This window comes from Fundulus heteroclitus, chromosome 4 (genome assembly GCF_011125445.2).
Source record: "Fundulus heteroclitus isolate FHET01 chromosome 4, MU-UCD_Fhet_4.1, whole genome shotgun sequence".
NCBI classification, from domain to species: Eukaryota; Metazoa; Chordata; class Actinopteri; order Cyprinodontiformes; family Fundulidae; genus Fundulus; species Fundulus heteroclitus.
The window spans coordinates 25,287,638-25,308,025 of NC_046364.1; the positions used below are offsets into that span (position 1 = coordinate 25,287,638).

Genomic DNA, 20,388 nt, shown 5'->3' on the forward strand with positions numbered 1-20,388 from the left:
GTATTTGCAGCAAAATGTTACCTAAGACAGATGAAAATCGATAACTGGGGTCTTCTAATTCTAATTCCACGATTGAGAATTCCTCCTGATAAGTTAGTGATTAAAACTTGCATTGACTATATAACACAACAAAACATAAACTTTAATCACAACTGTTGAATTTTGCTTTAGTATACCCAATTCCATTTGGACAAATATGTAAGATTTTTGATTATTATATATAAATCAAAGTGATATGTTATAGCCACCTTTTTTTTTTTTTTAGCGTGGGGGAATTGTAACTTGTTCAACATACATTAGATTAAAATATGACGACATTGCTTTTACCATTTATTGTTTTTACATGTACAGTGACCTTGAGTGTTTTGAAAGGCGCTTGAAATAAAATGTATTATTGTTATTGTTATTATTATTATTATTATTTAAAAAAGTATGTTCTAATTAGTTTAAATGCCATCCACGACCTGCTATTCATGTGTTGTAACCTTTTGCTGCACAGATGCAACCCCCTTTATAGAAAGGCTGTCATGACAACCAGGGGTGGACTGGCAATGTGTCTGTATCGCCAGAGGTGGGGGATCCGGCTCAGGAAAGCTGAACCCCCGCCTGGTTCTCCCTCATCCTGTTCACTTAACCAGGGGATTTTAGTCCCTGGCTATGCAGTCGACCTGGAAATGCCTTTGATTGGCTTTTTACTTTCTGAACCTGGATTCTCCACATCTGGTACAGGCAACAGTCCAGGGCTGCCTGTCCGCCTGGTTCACTATTTTCACTGAGCAACTCTAACAGCCAGTTAGAGTTCCCTATGGTGGAACTGGTAAAGAAATTACAGTGTGAGTGGTTGACACATAGACATTATGCACATAGACACCTCATTACATGCTGGAGCCTAGCGTATGTCACCGCCATCTTTGATGGGTCTCTCCTACTCAAGGCTGGCATAGGAGCCAATAGGAGCAACTTTTCATGTATTTTCTGCAGCTTACGGTTGCTGAGGATAACTGTTGAAAGTAGATCATGCGATGCAGATCACCATTCTGGGCTGAGATTGGTTCTGAAGATGAGTTTTTACTTGGTGAGAACAGCGCAGAAACACAACAGATGGACCATAATTTTCTGCCTATTAATTTGTTGTCACCAAATAAGGCCAAATCACATTGCCAAAAGAACCCTGGAGTTACGGAGTACCATTACATGCAAGAAGCTGTGCAAAACAGTTCATTTTCAAGGGGCTTAAGCCATAGTCCCAGTTGCAAGCAGGGTAGTGTAAGTCAATGGAAGGAGCTGGAAATTTTAAAGAGCACTTTTCCAGGCCTTTAAGAAAACGGTGTATGCATATGTGCATGCACACATACGAACAAATTATTGTTGTTGTTGCTGCACTGAAACGTCAGCTCCAGTAGGCAGCGCCAGTCTATAGGACGTCTACATATATAATGTCTATGGCAGGGCTGTAGAAGCAGAAGTATAAAACAGAGGCGGAGGTCAGCGTTAAAACTAGTGATGGGACTTATGGCTCTTAGAAGGGGACTAAATCTTCAACGTTCATTTGATTTAAAGGAATGTTTAAAAGAGCTGCTTAAATGATCAATTTTTCAATATGTACATATTTTAAAGAACAAGCCATTGTATAGTGTTAAGCATGGCATGTAAGGGTGAATTTCATAAAAAAAAAAAAAATGGAATGGAATTGAATTGAAATACTTTATTGTCTCCAAGGGCAATTCATTTGCAACAGAGTCCACACAATTAACACAGAATGAGCACTCGCCCAAAAATCAAGGAATTAAAGCAACATTTATAGGACAATATCAGCTCCAGGCAGCACAGTTTATCAGGATTCATCGGTACTGAGTAAGATTTGTGTTCAAAAGGTGCAAAGCACCACCGTAGCCCCTTTCTTAGTGGGCTATGGTGGAACTGGTAAAGAAAATACAGGTCTGGGAGTTGTTTAAAGGTGCAGTATTATAAATAATAAGCGTAACAGCAAAACTGTTTCATGTTTTGTTGAATTATTTTCATTTCAGAGAGTGTGCAGTGTTTACTCATTCACCTAAAATGTATACTGTACTACAATATTAGTTTGCTGCCTTCTGTTAGTACATGGCTCCTTTTTGGTTGGTGGGTGGTCCGTGCATGTTCCTCTGCATCCTTACACCTGATGTCACAATCACAATCGTCTTTGTTTTCATCGTGCAGACACAGGAGCATATGCAAAACACGTAGTTTGGGGCATCACAGCTTTCACGGCTCAGACTACTAAAACAATCTGAAGAATTCTTTTACAGTCTCGGAGTTGGAGCCATAAAGTCCAGGAAATATTGCAGGTGAGAGTTTAAAGTGATAGCTTTTGGCAGCTCTAGGGAAGAAGCTGACTCTGAGTCTGTTGGTTCGCGTTCTGAAGGTTCTGTGCTCTTTCTCTCAAGGCAGCGGTACAAACAGGCTGTGGGCAAGATCTGTTGCACTTAGATCTAACCTTTACCAGTGTGCACAACAGGTACAAAGTGGGATTGTAGATGGTACCAAGTTCTCAACAGGGTAAGAATTAGGTGAATGGTCCGAGATAGGAAGGTAGCTAGGGAATATAGAAATTGAAACAAGGAGAAGAGTTTTGTTCTATTGCCATTAAATTCCCGTCCTCAGTCAGTGCGTTTAAATAACTGCATCAAACCGAGCATGAAAGTTAAGAGGGATAAAGAAAGTTGCAAAATCCCACTCTAACATTAAAAAAAACCCCCTTCAGAGCTTTTCTATTTCTCTCGCCCTACATTATACCCGAGGCTGCAGAAAGAAGTTGATTACAAAGATATTATAGAGTTAGAGATGATCAGCATGTAATTCACGCTGTAACACATAATTACATTTAGTTCAAGGTGAAGATGCGGCAAGATTCATGTCATGAAATGTGCCGAGAAGGTGCAGATTAGCAATCAGAATCTATTTGGGTCGATGCTTTTAAGAAGGGAGCTCAATGGAGAAAACTGCATTTCTTATCGGCACAGTAGGAAGAGAATTATCTGCAGAAAACATTGTTTTTTTTTTTGTTTTTTTTGTTTTTTCACACACCGCAAAATGTCAGTTACATTAAAGAAGTTGATGAAGAAGTGAAGCGATTCAAGCGGTGAAGATGAAAGTCTGCTGAAAGGTTGTCTGGCAGAGCAGGAGATGCTGTAAGAGGTTAAAAAAAGGCTCAACGGAAGGGAAAAGTGCAGAGAAATTAGAGCAGCAACAGGAGAATTAGATTTCTGGCAGCCTCTTTTGACTTTCAGCTTCAGCCGACTTAAATGTTGTCAGATCTAAGAACGTGCAGCTTAGCAACGTTCATTGTGGAGTTTTGTCTGAATTTTTGTTATCTTTAATTCAAGACTGAAACCAAGGCTTTTCCAACAGGATTTTTTTGCTCCCTTTTTAATTGATGCCCTGAGAGCAAATGTTTTTGGTGCAAAGTGAATCCCTAATTCTGGCATTGGATAGCTTCAGGCTAGCCATGTGGAAAATTAGAAAGAATGAACTACTGGACGTAGACTGTGATGGGATAATATTTTTAATTGAAAACTAGGACCTGCTGTAGCCTTGACATAAGACCCAACTCTTAGTAGAATTAGCAACTTAGTTCTGGTTACAGAATTTCCTTCCTGGAACACACACCAGAGAAGTCATTTGAGGCACCGCTGGGGAACGGGAAGAGATACTGGTTACCCTGGGATATCCCTGTTCATCTAGGATGCTCAGGATTGGTCATAACTGTAATACTGACTTGATAATAAATTAATCAGTCTTCTCTGGTCAAAGCAGGAGCAACAGGAAAGTGAAATTACTGAGTTTTCTCAGTGCTATGGTTGTTTGATCCATGCCTTGTTTTAGGCCAATCTAAAACTTATTCTGCACGAGGTGGGTGGAAACCCTCAACCTAATGAGCCCAGAGTTAATTAGAAAGTCAAGCAAAGAATGAAAAAGTGTCTGTGATCCTGGTTGGTCTACAGACAACGACATCCGTTGCGGCTGATCCGATCACAGTGAGGGCTCTACATACAGGTTGCATATTTCTCATGATGGAAGCCAACTTCACAGTCAGAAACCGCCACTGATCTGCCTGGGCAATCATATCTGCAGCAGTTTAAGCAGTCTGACTAGGATCTATGCCAGGCCAGTCTTAGGGCTCACCTTAACCATACCCCAAACAAGCAGTAAAGTTACAGATTTGAAGTTTCTCCTTAAATTCAACGCAGATGCTGGATAATACAAGGTAATTAACACCAGAACCTCCAAAATGTCACTTATACCCAACACAGATTTTTAACTACTATACTTTACAACCATTTTTATTTAGAAAATACTCTCTTAACCATCTCTTAATCTGTGGGATTTTTGTGAGATAAAACAAAGAATAACTTCCTTCTTTGCCACTGAAAACACACAGAACACCTGAAGGTGTTGCACACAGACTTCCACAGAGACGCCTTCTGGACTTCAGGGGGCGGGTACAGATGATGGGTCTGTCACAAGGGGTTTTGTCGTTGAGCAGAATTTGTTTACAATTATATAAAAAAAATAATCATTTTGGTTTCTACCATCAAATAGATTCTAAATTAAGTAAAGATAGTTCATTTCAATGTAGCACACACAGATGTAAATATAGATCCTTAGTGTGCATATTAGGTAGAGCTGAGGGCATAACTATGACTATTAGATGGGTGCAAGGTGCTGGCAATATTATCTGTGGTATGTGTTGAGAATGCATCAACAGGCATTACTGGTATACAGTGGAACCCAAAATGATTTGTGCCCCTGATATAGATTTAAAACAATGTTTTAATATTACCTTCTGATGTAAAGTAATGTTCATGTTTGGGAGTGCTGCAGCCAGAGTCCCGACTCCAGCCTGTGAAGGGAGCCAAAGAAGAGATGGATGGTAAACATAGCTTCCAACCTCACAGACCCACAGCTCATCACCCAAGATGCAGTCTTACAAATACCGGTGAAAACATTGAAAACGTGTGTCATTAATTATAAGATGTGATCCATTCGTGGTAATGCAAAGGATTTCAATCATTTTGGATTTTATAATTCTGTTTCAATGGAAATAGAATTTTTTTTAAAGGATACCCCTTGTACATGTTCTTAGATGAAACTTGTTTCAAATCTAAATATACCAGTGGTGAAGATAATTTTGGGTTTACTTGAACTGGCAGCACCTTGATAGTGTGGTGGTTTTGGCCAGCAGCCATCTATAAAGGTGGTTAGCAAATGGCCACTTGTGGTAATGTTTTAAAGAGGGGCTGCTTTCCAGTCAGCACTTATAATGAACTCTGTAGCTATGCTTTGTCTCAGTCAGGTGTCTGACATACCTGCAGTCAAAGTAACAACACATACCATGTGTACAGTATGGCCTGACAAAAACACAAGATCCCTACTGGTGGAAGATGTCAGTTGTTTGTGTCAGCATTACAAAAAGAAGATGTAGAAAGCAGATTTCAAGATGCTTTGGGCTAATTGTCATTTCCTACATTAACTGTTGGAGCTCAGCCTGCATGATGATGGATTGTCAGTGCAGGTTGGTACAAATGCCTTCTTAGAATACTTTACGTAAGGTGCAAAGCACACAAGCTATCTTAACCAGTTCATTAACTTTTAATTTGCCATCTGAGTAAGTCAGAAAATAGAACACAATAACTTTTGTTTGATGTTTGGTGACTGTCAAGTCGGAAAAAACCCCAGAAATAAACCAAAAAAATAAACCATCACAACTGCCTTTTGTGAAATAATCCTCATTGAGCAAATCATTTACAATTTAGACTGCTATACACCAAACCGTCAGGGTGTGGTTTCTTAAAATATGGAGGATTTATATTTCTATATTTTGTTGTAGACGACGACGACGAGCCTGAAAATGGTCAAACAGCAGGACTCAGACTCCACCTTTGCCATGTTTCCTCATCCTTTCTTTCTTCTTCCAGAGCTCATAGATGGGACCCCCACCCTAAAAATCAACCATGGCTCCGGCACGCTTGTGCTGCAGCTGCCGGGGGACATCGACGTGGCAGACAGGCGCTGGCATCGGCTGGATGTCCGGAGCAACAGCAAGGTGAGACGCGCCCGTTTTCAGCTCCATCTGGCCCTTATGTCACCTGCAGGTGTTATCACGCACTGCTACATGGCTGCAGATGTTTCACTTCACGTCAAAAGAAACCTTTCTGCTTCCAATGTTCAGGTTTAAACCACTTACGGGATTGATAAAAATGAAAGATCTTGTCCATCTGAGTAGCCCAGCATCAGCTGATACAGGGACTACTGCATTTTTAACGGGGAAACGATGTGTTTAGCGTTTCAGTATAGTCCTTTCTGTCATGAACAACATGGCCTCGGCTGCTGCAGACGTCTCTTGCAGCCGTTGACAATAAAGTGGGTGAAGCCAATGCTGAGGCATTATTTTTTATTTTATTTTAGTTTGTAGTGATATAGCCTAAAACCAGTGCTCTGCAGTCACTGTATGGTCTGAGTGCAGAAGTGCGGCTGTTTTAGGTTGATGAGCTGGCAGCTTGGCATTAAAGGAACGATGCGGTCCTCAGCGCTGGCCTCAGTTTGACATCAGCTTTCAAGCAGTTGTGCGTTTATGATGGGATGTTGAGTGTTGTGGGCAGCTCGGCTGCTTCGGTTTGATCTCCCTAAAGATGCTCCACAAGGTTCACAGGAAGCTAAATCCGTCGGGAACATAAAGTGTTTTGTTTTGAAGCCACGTTTACAGATTTCTTCTGTTGTGTCTGTATGTCACACTTACATGTTTCATCAAACGCATTTAAATCAGACAGAGATAAGCTGAGTAAATACAAAAACCTATTCTTTAATTATTACTTCAGTTAGTGAGAAAAAAAGCTATCTAAACTCTCATGTGAACAAGTAAATGCCCCCTGAAACCTAATAACTGGTTGTTCCAGCCTGGGCAGCAACATCAGATGTTTAAGGTTTACTAGTAATGAACCTTTAATTTTTGTTTACATTTGATACACTTTGATTTACTCTTTTTTTACAGAATTGTTTTGAATTATGTGACAATAATGGATTTTGAGCAAAAGTGGTCTGTTATGGTTTCGCCACAACATCTCATGCAAATTCAAGGCTATGCTTTGACTAGGCCGTTCCAAAACCTTCATGTTGCCATTTTGAGCCGTATAGGGGTAAGCTTGTCAGTGCGCTTCCAATTTAAAGCAGTCAGAGACTACACTGACTGTAGGTATCAAACTCCTGGCCACTTCTGCAAAGGTTCGCCACTGTTTCACAGGTTCTCCATCTTTGGATAATGGATGGACTCCCAAAACCCTTAGAAACCTTTACTGCAACCTTTTTCAGACTGATACACTCTGATCACTTTCTTTGTGTGATCATACATTTCTGTAGATTGGGGGCTTGATTTTGTTACCTTTGAGATCTTTTAGCCCACTTCATGATGAGAGGTTGTGCTTAACGTTTTACACCCGGGCCTGATTATTCCCTGAACTGTGGAGTCAAGAAAAATCACTTAAATTGTCTTGGGAAAAAAAAAACGTTGTTGATTTATGATTTAACAAAGCGGCTGATTATATTTGAGCGTCAGGCAAGGTGGGTGTGGAGAGCTGTTTTCTCTTAATAAATGAAAGCTACTTTAAAAGCAAAAACAAAATGAATCTTTAAGAGGATGTTTTTTTCACAACAGCAATGCATGTATTTCTGCTTATTAGAAAATTATTTGCACCACATGTAAAAGGTTTGGACTCACCTTTTCATTCAACGGCTTGTCTTAATTTTTCTTACTGCCTCTGGGAACTCCTTCAAGACAGTTTCAGGTGACTAGCTTTGTGGAGATCATGGAGAGAAGGCCAAGAGTGACCAAAGCCGTAACAAAACAAAGGGGAGGTATTTAGAAAAAGCTAAAATGTACTAAATGTTTTGAGCTACTTCACAATTTTGTTTGATAAATAATTCTATATACTTCTGAGTCATAGTTTTGATGTATTCACTATGTATCTACAATGTAGAAGGACAGAAAAGTAGGGAAAAGCCATTAAATGACAAAGCTGAGTCGAAACTTTGCATTGTTTTTAAATATCTGAGTCTAAATATTCATGAGAAAAGTTCTGTTGTTTTGTTGTTATTCCCGGTCTAATCTGTCTATAGAAAGTCTAGTAGATCTTATTGAGTTGGTACAAAATCTTTTGTGCTTTTGGTGCTTCATTAATCCTACATCACACACATATGACTAATTCAGATAATAGACTTCAAACTCCCTGCATTTTGCTTCATGCAGGCCTAATTATTTCCATCCAGACAAGGTAGATGGGAGTGATTTACCGTTCTAAAGCTGTCTCCACCGTACAGTACAAAGGCAGATAATTGCGCTGAAAGTGAGACAGATGGTTACAACAGCCTCCTTTGACACTTTAAAGTGAATTGAATTAGCTAAATTAGGCTCATCTTTATTTGACTGAGAACTGCCTGCAGCTTTTCACCTCCAAGTATTTGAACACATTCACTTCTCCGGAGTTGAATTCCTCCCTCTCCGATATCAACAAGACTTCTGGAGATCCTATTTTTAGAGACTTTGATATAACCCAGCTTGACAACTTTGAGCTCTGCTGCCTTACTTTGAGCACAGGAAGCAGCTGGACCGGCTTCATCCCTGCTCTTCTCTCATCCTAACATCCCAGCCTCACCCTGTAAGTTGTGTTTCAGTACAGATAGGACGACCAACAGAAGGCCGGATTCCATTATGCTCCTCTGGACCATTATCCCTCTGAACCTTTTCACACCAAACCTTTAATCTAACTCGGGTTGTCTGTCCTCTGCCGGATCTGGTTATGTAAACTACGTCTGCTGGCACTGAGGGAGCCGCCCCACTTGCTCCTCATCTACAGCGGCCTGGAGCTCGTTGAGGAGAGAGACGGGAAAAGTGAATATAAAAACCCAAACGCCGTGCAAAGGTGAAACTGTAAAAGGGTTTTAAATTTATTTTATGTGTGCCACTGAAACGGCCTGCCTTCATCCCTGTATTTGTAGCAGAGGGGAGGAAAACGGGAGCTCCAGTCAAGAATGATACTCTGTGCTCTGCATTCAGAACTTTTTTTTTTATTATTAGCAGTTACACTCCGCAATAAAACTGAAATGTCTCCAAACCCAGAAGAAACATGTAACGTGGACGGATTTTTCATAAATCTACCCACAACGCCGTGTGTTCAAAAGCAGCGTACTTGACACCTTCCTGGGGCTAGCTTAGAAAATAAATGCTGTAAACTACTTCACTCGGAGTAACTCATTAAGCTTTTAGGCTTTTTGTTTCCTGGCGTGCAAATAAAAAATGCTAATCCCCCTGGATCATTGTTTATGTTAGGACATAAGGCACTGCTGCTGGATGTATGGTTTTCATGTCCTTTTGGATATATTGTATATGGAAAGTTGAGATGTGCATTATGAATATGCAAAGGGTTAAAACTTCTGCACAGTACTGCAGTAATGTTCATCTTAAGTTAAGCCAAAACGCTTTATGTCAATGGCTTCCTTCGCCCCTCCTTCAAACCATCTGCTTTCATTGGATAATATGAATTACGTAGAAAGACACCCTATGTAGAAAGATAAACGTTTTTTCTGATTGGACCATGTTTGAGCAAAGAAACAAAGCTGACCGCCCCTGAGCAGGTACTTTGGTATTCACTTTTAACATAGAGGCCTCCAGTGGAAAAACACCGTTTCAAAATGCACTTCATGATTAAAACTCTAGATCATGATCTCCGTGATCTAAACCCTATCCACCTAAATAACGTTTTTTTACTCAGGTGCAGTGGAAATGGATGGGGTAAAGAAAAGGACCCTGGTCTCTTGAATCGGCTCCTGGGCTGAACATTTGGCTCCAAGAATCCTCTCACACACCCTCAGTTCTCATTTCCGTCTCCCTTCAGTTCAGTATCGGTCGCTTCAGTTCCATCAATAAACCTGCGCACATTTCATTCACTCCTTGAACCATGACGCTCGCCTTGGCCTTGGTCCACCACTAAAATGGGTCTTAAAGTTGCACCTAATACCGTAATAAAATATGCACATTGACTCTTGATAACTCACACGTTTGATTGCATCTTTTGAACTTGTTTCTTTTGATTAAAACACCTCTTCAGGGTTAGCTTTACATCGGTGCCTGTATTTACACGGAATAGTTTTGCTCCTTAGGTCAGCAATATCGGGAACGGAATGAATGCTAGACTGCTCTGAGACTTTATTGTTTTTGCAACGGGGATTATTCTACATCACCGTGGCATTATTTAAAATTAAATGGGAGTCTATTCAGTTGTCCTGAATAGTCAGCAGAAGCTTATCCAAGCTGGTGATTTGACAGCTTGAGTTCAAAAGCAGCAAGGACACTGCTGTTTTCTGCAGATTTCATCAGCCAAAGCCATGAGCGTATTATTTTAGCACCGCTGTGCTTTAGTATGAGAGGAAAACGCAGCAACAAACTGTGAAAAATGCTCCCAAACAATCGCTTCGCTTCTGTATGCGCTGCCAGTGATTCACTGATACCCCTTGAACCTCTTCACATTTTGTCATGTTATAACTACAAATTTCATCTGACGTTCTTTGGGTTTTATGTGGTAGTTCAAGATAAGGAAATGATACATGGCGTACAATAAAATCCAAGAAGCATTTTTTTTTTTGGATTTGTATTCAGCTTACTCTCGATCAATACTTTGCAAAAACCACCTCACCTTACAACTGTCTGCAAATCCTTAAAGATGTGTGTCTTCCTGCTTCGCTCATCTGAAGTCAGAATTGTTTGTCCAACCTAGACTCCAAACCAGCTGAAGCCAAGGCAGATTGAATAAAGGGCATCTGTGAACAGCAGTAGGGCTGAATCAATTAATCAGAATAATTGTTATTAATCGGTTGTTACACTACAGACTCTAAAGTATGTCATTTGCTGAAAGAACCACCCGATCAGAGCAGTACTTAAGCCAGGACTGTACAAAAACTCTGTACAGTTTGCATTTAAGAGGAAATTCCTGCTTTGCCTGTAAATATGCTCCATTCAGAACTCCTCAAGTGGCAAAGTTTAAGCTTCACCTGGTTTAAGTTCTGTAAAAAAAATGTGAATGATTATTTATTATTTGATTATTAATCTGTTAATCAACAAATGGTACAGAGATAAAACAATTAGCAAATTAATAGTTGCAGTTCTATTATCTACTGATTTTCAGTGTAGGGATAGGTAGATTAAACTGACATAGGCTAGACAGACAGACAGACAGACAGACAGACAGACAGACAGACAGACAGACAGACAGACAGACAGACAGATAGATAGATAGATAGATAGATAGATAGATAGATAGATAGATAGATAGATAGATAGATAGATAGATAGATAGATAGATAGATAGATAGATAGATAGATAGATAGACCTCAATTATTCAATTACCATGTTATCAGCATTAAATGTAGTTTTTCTGCATCCCATTGAATTTAAAATGTACAATAAACATTCGTTTTTTTTTAGTTCAAGACACTTGTTTATTGACTTGTGTTTATTTATGATGCTCCTTTTAGAATAATAGATTAATCTAAAAACTAAGCAATGGAATAATCGATTCCTAAAATAAGCGATAGCTGCAGCCCTAAACAGCAGTGTTGAGGTTTTGTCTGGTGTCGCCCCGGCTGCTTGTTTGGGACTGCTGTCCTGCTGGAACGTGAACCTGTTTTGCGGCCTCTTGGAGGGTTTTTTTCTGTATTGCATTATTTTACTCTACTTTCTACTTTCCTGTACTTTCCCATCACCCAGACTGGCTTGTCATCGCTGAAGAAAAGCATCCGCACAGTCATGTCTTGGAAGGTTTGCAGCTGTACCATTCTCATTTCCTTTTTTTGGAAATGGACTGAACAGTCCCCTCTATAGAATTGTCAGTTTAAGGTGGTGGAGGGTCATTGAGGATCCCTGAGAACGCTTACAATCGTTTTCCCTCTGGGATTTTGTGCAGATGCTGGTTTATGAACCTCAGAGTCTCATCTTTGCTGTTTGCATATAATCTTGTTCTGTTCATGTACAGCACCTTCAATCGTCTTGTTACAGAAATGTGCTTTACAAATAAACCTGCCTTGTCATGCAGGCCATGACCGTCAGCGTGCACTGGAGCACTTCACAGCTGAGTGGGAAGTGGTCAGGACCAGAGTCAGCTCCTCTAAGTCCATTGACTTGGTTAGGTCCCTTGGTGTTCAACGTTCTGCTTATTCTCCTTTGTTTTTACGGAGTCTTTTCCAGCAAACTGGTTGCATCACTAAAGCGTATCAATAAAGACAATCTCCAACTCGGCTGATAAATGCATGCGGTGATGACAACGAAACAGGGGGACGATGACCCATTAACTGGATGAAGCGTTTGTGTTGACACAGAGACTTAACCGTCAGGTTGTGGAAAAGTGAACGGGTTCGTTGAGAGAGCCGGTTAAGGCCTGGCTCTCACACCAGCCCTGGTTTAACACGGGAAGAAACGCATTAGTGAGAAAGCCCTAAAACCAACTTCTAAGGGCTTCACGCAACAGCTGGATATCTGCTGAGAGAAAATTGTAAGCAGGTCTACCAATTATCAATGATGTAATGTCTCAGTGACTTCTAAATGCCGTTCTTTGGACTGGATTTTATGTGGGTATTTCTTTGAAGGAAAAAAGGAGGTGAATACTAAAACATGGCACTCTTTTAACACTAAAACAATGAATGTTTTTCCTTTTGCTTTTCCGGCAAATTGTTGCTGGTTTATCCTATAAAATCCCAATGAAACAGTTAGAAGCTAGTAATTGTAACATGATAAAAATGTGAACAAGTTGAAAGAATGCGAATACGTTTGTAAGGCTCTGTAGCTGTTTAGAATTTAGTTGCAAAACGTTTTAATCCACCACCAGATGGACTGATTCTGGGAACGTGGTTGCAGGAAATGCCAGTGGTAAAAGTCTCAAAATAGCATTACCAGACCTTGTTAATGTCACTTATGGACTATATCTGCTGTAGGCTCAGGGGCGTTATCAGAAACTGCTTGTGTGGAAAAAATCCATCATCATTCAAAACTATCACAGTGATTTGTATATTTTTTCCTTATAATAAATTCTCAACGATATTTTAACCACTGATCAGATCAATGACCATGGGAAATAGTGCTCTTTAACTTGAGAACACCAGAAGAGTCCCTTGTGGCTGAGTCTTATCTAAGTAGTCTACTAAGATAGGACACAGGAAGCTGCCTTGAAATAAGCTTCCATGATAGTAGCAATACTACTAGGCCACAACAAGGCAACACACATTTGGTTTGCTGTTTATGAGAGTCATTCTCAAGAACATAACCTTGTTTATTCTCTCCCCAGGAAGTGCGTTTCACCCTGGATCGGTGCGCAGGGGCAGCAGTAAAGGAAATGGAGGGTCTGGCAAGCTGGCTGACCACCGAGGACCACTCCTCCTGTGAAGTGATGGGTGTCACACCCAACGCTGACAGGTACTTTATCACTCTCTTTCCACTGGACTGTCACTACGGTAATACTTAGTCGTGTTTTCATCCCTGTTTTTTTATGCACATTTTGAAGTATTGCATCATAAAAGGTTGATGGAAAGAGTAAAATTTGAGTTTGCTCACTAAATTTCACAAAAACGTTTTTGGGCTCAATTGAGGTGTGTTTTGCGACATTTTAAAATGTCACTCAAAATTTGCAGAAGAATTGAATTTTACACTTAATTCAGGCATCAAACATGTCCTTCAGTGTTATGTTAAACTGTTTTGGATCTGACATTTTCTCTTTGGTGGCCCGTTATTTTTTTTTTTTTTTCTAAATTTGTTTCAAGTCAAATTTATTTTCAGCAGATTTGACACATTATAAGACGGAACTCATCCCACCACAGGTCAGTTCACAGACCTCCCAGTTGTAAGGCCTTCCTGACTGGAGGCCTTTCTACTGCCAGGAAAGTGTTCTTCTCCTCAAGCTTCATTTTTTTGGTCTGATGATGTCTTTATAATGTCTTTGGGTGTTGCTTTATTTCACCATCTTATATTTGGGTGCCAGATTAAGCTGTAAAACGGAGGAGCAAAGTGGGATCAACACACCAGACTCCCTCACCGTGTGATCCCTAGTTCATACCATGATCATTTATGGATTTATTTTTCCTCTGCCGGTTGTACGCAAACTAATAAGTCCACTTGAAGTTAACTGTTAGATTCAGTTGGAAACCAGAGCCTGGGATGCTCTTTCTACCTGTAGCAAAGTTTGCATATCACTGATAGGCAGCTCGGTTACACATTGGTCACAAGCAGGAGCTGCCGTCAGACGACAGCTGCAATACTGTGAAATCCAGTCTGGTGAGTGAAACTGTTATGACCTTAAAAAAAAGCCTGTTAGCATTCTGTTGATTTTAGTTTCCCTGTCCGAACCAACTCTGAAGTATATTTAAAGATATGAACGTTGTCTTGGAGTTGAGAGAAGGAAGGAAGGAAGGAAGGAAGGAAGGAAGGAAGGAAGGAAGGAAGGAAGGAAGGAAGGAAGGAAGGAAGGAAGGAAGGAAGGAAGGAAGGAAGGAAGGAAGGAGAAGGAAGGAAGGAAGGAAGGAAGGAAGGAAGGAAGGAAGGACAAATTAGGTGCAGAAGTTATTTTGGAAGCCTTTTTTGTCTTCTGGTCTAAGGAGGATATTTTGCTTTTAAAATTTAAAAAGAAAGATTACTAGCTTGACCCAAAGGTGACTTTCATCACCTTTAGGCAAATTAAAAGGACTAATATAAGGCAGTTTCCTTGGGACAAGGAGCAATCATAAATTGCTCCCAGTATAATCACAACATAAAGGAATGAAACCATTCGGGTAATTTAGATGTAAAAGTTAAAAGCTGACGCAGCAGAACTGATGCAGGTAGTGGGTTCACATCCTATAGCTCTATCAATAAACAACTCCGTTTTGTTCAACAGCCCACGCTCTGTGGTCCAAAATACTTCATGCCTGCAGAACGCTCCGTCTCCTGATGGTGCTGGTGCTGATGTGTGTGTCTCTGTGTCTCTGTTTTCTAGACACCTAAACATGAGTCAAGTGCTCCAGCTTGGAGGTGTGAACGAGGACATTCCCTACATCTATCCTCAGCTTCAGCACAAACACTTCACCGGCTGCATCCGCAATCTCGTTGTGGACAGCAAGGTAACACACTGCCTGTTGTACGCACAACACACACACACACACACACACACACACACACACACACACACACACACACACACACGTGTATGACCAAACAAGCACTTTAACATCAGCAGGCCAGCAAACTCAAGCTCACACCTGCACTCTAGCTGATAAATGCATTATTAACACGTTTCAACATTCCCAGTGCCCTTGTGCCGTGTTAGAGAGGTTTTTAAGCTTTTAACTGGAACCTCAAAGTCTTTTCAGACACTACAAACATGGTCTCTGAGAGCGAAATGGAATATCAGCCGTGGCACTCCTGGCCAGCGCTTCCTTCACCCTGCTCCCGCCGTGTTGGTTTTAAAAAGTCGGACTTTACGCCCGGCCGTGACAATCCGTAGGCTGCCCTGTCTAAACCCAAATCATTTCTGCATGAGCACATGGCTCTGGTGGGAAATCTGCGTGTGAACTTGCAGACTTCAAATGGCAGCGAACTCTACTTTCCCTTGTGCAGGTTGTAGCCTGGCGACCAACAAGCCACCAGTCTGAGCTTTAAAGGCATACTATGCAACATTTTTCAGTTAATTAATGTGTTCCATACCGTTTTGGATGATTAAATGAGTCATTTCAGGTCGAACAAAGGTTTTCTCGGCCGCCCTGGTGGTCTGTGGGGGAAATACCGCACTTGCAATTGCAAGAGCTCACGGCCCGCATCCACAGAAGTCTTGCTTTACGGCGAGAACTCCATGTGTTTTTGCCCCGCCATTCACTATATGCACGGGCGAAAGCAACAACAAAGAACCGCGTGTTAACGTCAAATAAACATGCAAGCATATCGAGTATTATTATTATTATTATTATATTATTATTATTATTATTATTATATATAATTGTTTTTTTTATGTTGGCGAGACGCTACCGCGGCGGCGAGGCGGCGGCGGCCGGCCGCCGCCTCGCCAAGATAGCGCTGCGGGAAACCCTGATGTTCATACCTTCACTGTGTTAGTCATTGTTTGTACTGCCGTTTTTTCCACTTTTCGTTGCGTTCGCCTGTCTGCTAAGCTCAAAACAACCGCGCCTGACTTGACGGAGGAACCAGAACAGCTGAGCATCTTTACGACAGTGCACTTTTACTTTCGCCCTCTAGGGGGAGCCTCGCTGGAAAATCAACCCCGGTTGCATAGTATACCTTTAATTTGCCGCTCCCAGTGTGAAACAGTTATTCGTGGTGTAAAATTAACAAAGCGCCAGCTGTGAATGCAGATTTCTTTTTTTTTCTTTTTTGGCTTTTTTTTCAGAGCTTAAATGTTTTAGCTATTCAGAGATATTATCGGGTTCAATTTGGAAAACCATTACAGTGGGGGAGTTTCATGGTCAGAGCCAGTGCGGAGCATAAAGATTTGTCAGGACCCGAACAACTTGCCATGATTGATGGAACCTTCAATCCAAGCCAAAATTCCTAAAGGAAAATGTTTGGCCATCAGTTTGTGACCCTGAGCTGAAGAACACTTGGGTTATGCAACAGGACAATGATCCAAAGCACACCACCTGGCCCACCTCTGAATGGATTCAAAACCCTTTTCTTTAAAAAAAAAAAAAGGTTTTGAAATGGCCTAGTTAAAGTCTGGACCTAAATCTGGTTGAAATACTGTAGCAGAAGCTTAAACAGACAGTTTGTAATGGTAAGCCCTACAGACTGCCTGATGGCAGGTGAGTCTGCCAACCAATTATTGAGGTTGGGGGGGGGGGGGGGGGGGGGGGTACTTTAATCAGCTAAACTGCTATTAGTATGTTTTCAGGTTATGTTTGATTGATAACAGAAATTATGAGATGATGTCAAACATCTACAACGGAAAAAAACCCAAACCAGAATAGGTTTTAATGGCGCTGTCTGTTTAACATTGTGCTGAATGCTGAAGGCTTGCAGGTAGTGTGATATACCTTATCCAGAGCTGCAGCAGGGCTCTGTTCAAACGCCGCGTACTAATGAGAGGAATCTGTATGATCTATGTGGGCGGACACGAAGATAATAAAGCTCCAAAGAGAGGGAAGAGGAGGCGTACTGATAATTAACAGCATTGATGGACGCGCTTCAGCGTTGTATGCTCCTGGTGCTTCGTGGTTTTTATTTTCACTCGGTCTCTTAATGTTTCACTTCCACTTCCATAGCAACGCTATCTGTTTCGAATGGGATGTAAGTGTCCGTGAAGAGATAGAATAAAGGTAGTTCGCATGGATATTGGCAAATACCCGTTTTTAAACCTCCCGGCAGCAGCAGCACCGTGTCAGCACCATTAAACCCAGAAAGCAGTAAGGATAGCTTGCTGCTCTGAGGGTGCTGTCTGGGCCCCCTAAAAAAAAAGTTTCTGTTATTTTTTTCCTGTCTTTCATAATTATGCTTCTATTCCCTCGCCTCAGCTCTTCCCTCCGGCTGTCACTCGCCATTGTCTGCTTTTAAATCCCTCTATCCTCATCCTGTCATTTCCCAGCTCGCCTGCCTGTCTCCTCTCAACCCTCCCATTCAGATTCCTTGTTTTTCTCTGGTTTCGACACATCTCTCGCTCCATTTCCAGTCCAGAGCTTTGCACCTACAGCAGTCCAGCTAACGGCTTTCTGAGAAACAGCCAAAGCGTTTGACCTGCTGTGGGAACACGCGGGGCCACTTTCATTTAACACGTCCAGACGCTTCTTAAACGAAACTGGGACTGGATCGCTTGTTGGGGCGTTACGTTTCCATACTTTACATCGCAGAAGTATTCATTTTGCCCATTTAGACCCAATACACGCAACAGCCAATGCTAAGTGCATCACAATATGAAGCAGAAACACAGCGCTACATGGTTTTTGATATTTTACAAATTTATAGCTAAAATGTGTGGCATGTCACAATGTACAGTGGTATTTGTTGGGATAAGAATAAAAATGATGGTCAAAATAAAAAAAAATGTAGTCTTTTATAGGCAACAGTATGACAAATACCGCTCAAAAATTAAAATGGGCTTCTTCAAAAGACCTGTAGCAAAAAGTTAGATTTTTATCACTACTAATAACTGCATTTAATCATGTTTTCAAATGTATTGATGTACGTCGATGCTCGCATGTCAAACCAACAGTGAAGGAAATAGGAAAAAGCAACTATTTTTGACAATTTTGGTTTTTTCAAACATCATTAGTTTGAATTTATCGGCGTCACCACGAATCCAAATTCATGACATGATGAGAAATCGTTCACAGTAACCATAAACGACACAATCAATGCCCATCTCTAGTCTGGCTAACCTCATTCTCTAATGTTCATGTAGACAGCAGCTAATGAAATGCGGTGGCTTTGGTGACTAAAAAACATCCATCGTAGAGAAGATCCATTGTTTCCCTTGACACATTAAAATGGATTCCCCGATCTTTGGCCCGTCCTGCGTTTGTCACAACACACCTTTGGATTCTGGTTCCGAACGTATTTGTCTCTTTGAATGGGCTGTGACATGTTTATACCCTGCACCTGACATTGATCTCAGCAAATGGGACTGCCTGCAGTCTGTCTAGCGGAGGGACTGACATTCTTCTGCGCTGAAGCCACACTTCACAATTTGTGCGCAGGCGGGTGAACTTTGGCACGCGGGTGTTTTGTTCAGTCGTTATAGTGAAACATGGTCAAATTACATGCAGAGATGGGATTCTCTCTCTGACTCTCTCGCTCTCCGGGAACGTTTGAGTCTCAGCTCTTACTCATCGGCGTGAGCCGCATAAGCCCTGTGGTTTCTAAAGAGGAGGCACCGGTAGAATGCCGCATCGCTGGGGGTCAGCGGCTCCCTGACAGCTCCTTTCACTCAGTTTATAGTCTTTTTGCATTCCTGCATCTTCTCTGCGGCACAAAAAGACTGCACAGAATATGTAATATTTAAAGGACCCGTGTTTAGGTATTCATAGCCGCCTCGCCCGGTCATGCAGGTTTTCCGTTAGAGGACTGGCCCAGCACTCTGTTTTATCTCTGCCAGGGAAGGCAGAGAGGGAGAGTCGTGGTGAGAGCAGACGCAGAGCGAGGGAGGAACATTAGTGAAAGTGAAGAGAAGGCCACAGCGTGCCCTGAGCACATGTCCTTCGGCACATGTTAAACTTCCTTCCTCAGGTTTCTCCTTTCTCTCTGCTTGACTTCGCTGCTCTAAAGAGCTTTGTCTCCCCCTGTAGCTGCGGAGCTGCTTGGATCTCTGCTCTGCTCGCTCCTCACACCCCCGTTCCTCTGAGGTTGCTGAGCGTTTTCCCGTCCTGTTTATAACCTTGCCCAGTTACTGCTAGCTTTTTCCCTTTCCTATCATCGCGCCTCAGCCTCACCACCCTTATACAGTCTCTTTTATTAGAAATAAACTGTACTCTTCCCTCCCTTTTCTTCTCTTTCAATTTGACCTTTCTTCACCTTCTCCCGTCTCATTCTCTCTGTACTTACTACACCTCCATCTCCTCCGCCTCTATCTCCTCCGTTCAGCTGTATGATTTGGGCTCCCCGGCCGACTGGCAGTCCAGTTCCCCCGGCTGCCTCACCACTGATAGCAGCTGTGTCAACATGGGCTACCCGTCGTGTGGCCATCGAGGGCGCTGCCATGGTGAGTGGGGCTCCTTCAGCTGCCAGTGTGTGGCCGGATACGCGGGACACCAGTGTGAGAAAGGTAAGCCAGGTCTCACGAAGGAACAGTAGTTCTAACTGTACAGAAACAACACTTCCAGCGTAGTCCAGGCCTTGAGGCTGATCATGGAGCGTCTAACGCTACATCCCAGCTTCCAGCGGCTGAACACACTTACACCGCCCTGTAATCGGTTACAACTGAAAACATCACTTTATTGAGCTTTTATGGTAAAGACCAAGCAAAGAATGAATAACCGACCATAAAAATCTTAGAAGTGTGGCATGCACGTGTCTTCAGCCGTCTAGCTCAGTGCTGTGTTGAATCATTTTTCTTTTTCAAGTAGCTCAAACTCAGATTGGATGGAGAGAAAGACGTCGGAAATCAGTCTTCAAAGATAGTGGGGATACTGAGGTCCGGACTTTGACTAGGCTATTTTAACACATGTGTATTTTGCTCTAAACATTCTTTGATTGCTTGTGGAAGTCAAGAAGCATGGCCCTGCAGGGATTTGTAATCCTCAGGAGGATCTTACGTGCCCCCCCGGCCAAATTAAGCATAGTACTAGTTTTGCACTCCACCACAGACAGACCTTTTTTAGCAATTAAAATCATCTTAAAA

General features: G+C 41.8%; 1 protein-coding gene across 1 annotated transcript in view; it reads left to right on the forward strand.

Annotated features, from left to right (window-relative positions):
* The window catches only part of si:ch211-186j3.6 (neural-cadherin), a 488,898-nt gene that overhangs the window by 346,288 nt on the left and 122,222 nt on the right, over window positions 1-20,388 (forward strand). Inside the window, exons 28-31 of the mRNA XM_036135719.1 lie at window positions 5,958-6,085; window positions 13,366-13,493; window positions 15,046-15,169; window positions 19,632-19,812. Coding sequence (XP_035991612.1) covers window positions 5,958-6,085; window positions 13,366-13,493; window positions 15,046-15,169; window positions 19,632-19,812 — 561 coding nt within the window. The remainder of the gene's footprint in view (window positions 1-5,957; window positions 6,086-13,365; window positions 13,494-15,045; window positions 15,170-19,631; window positions 19,813-20,388) is intronic.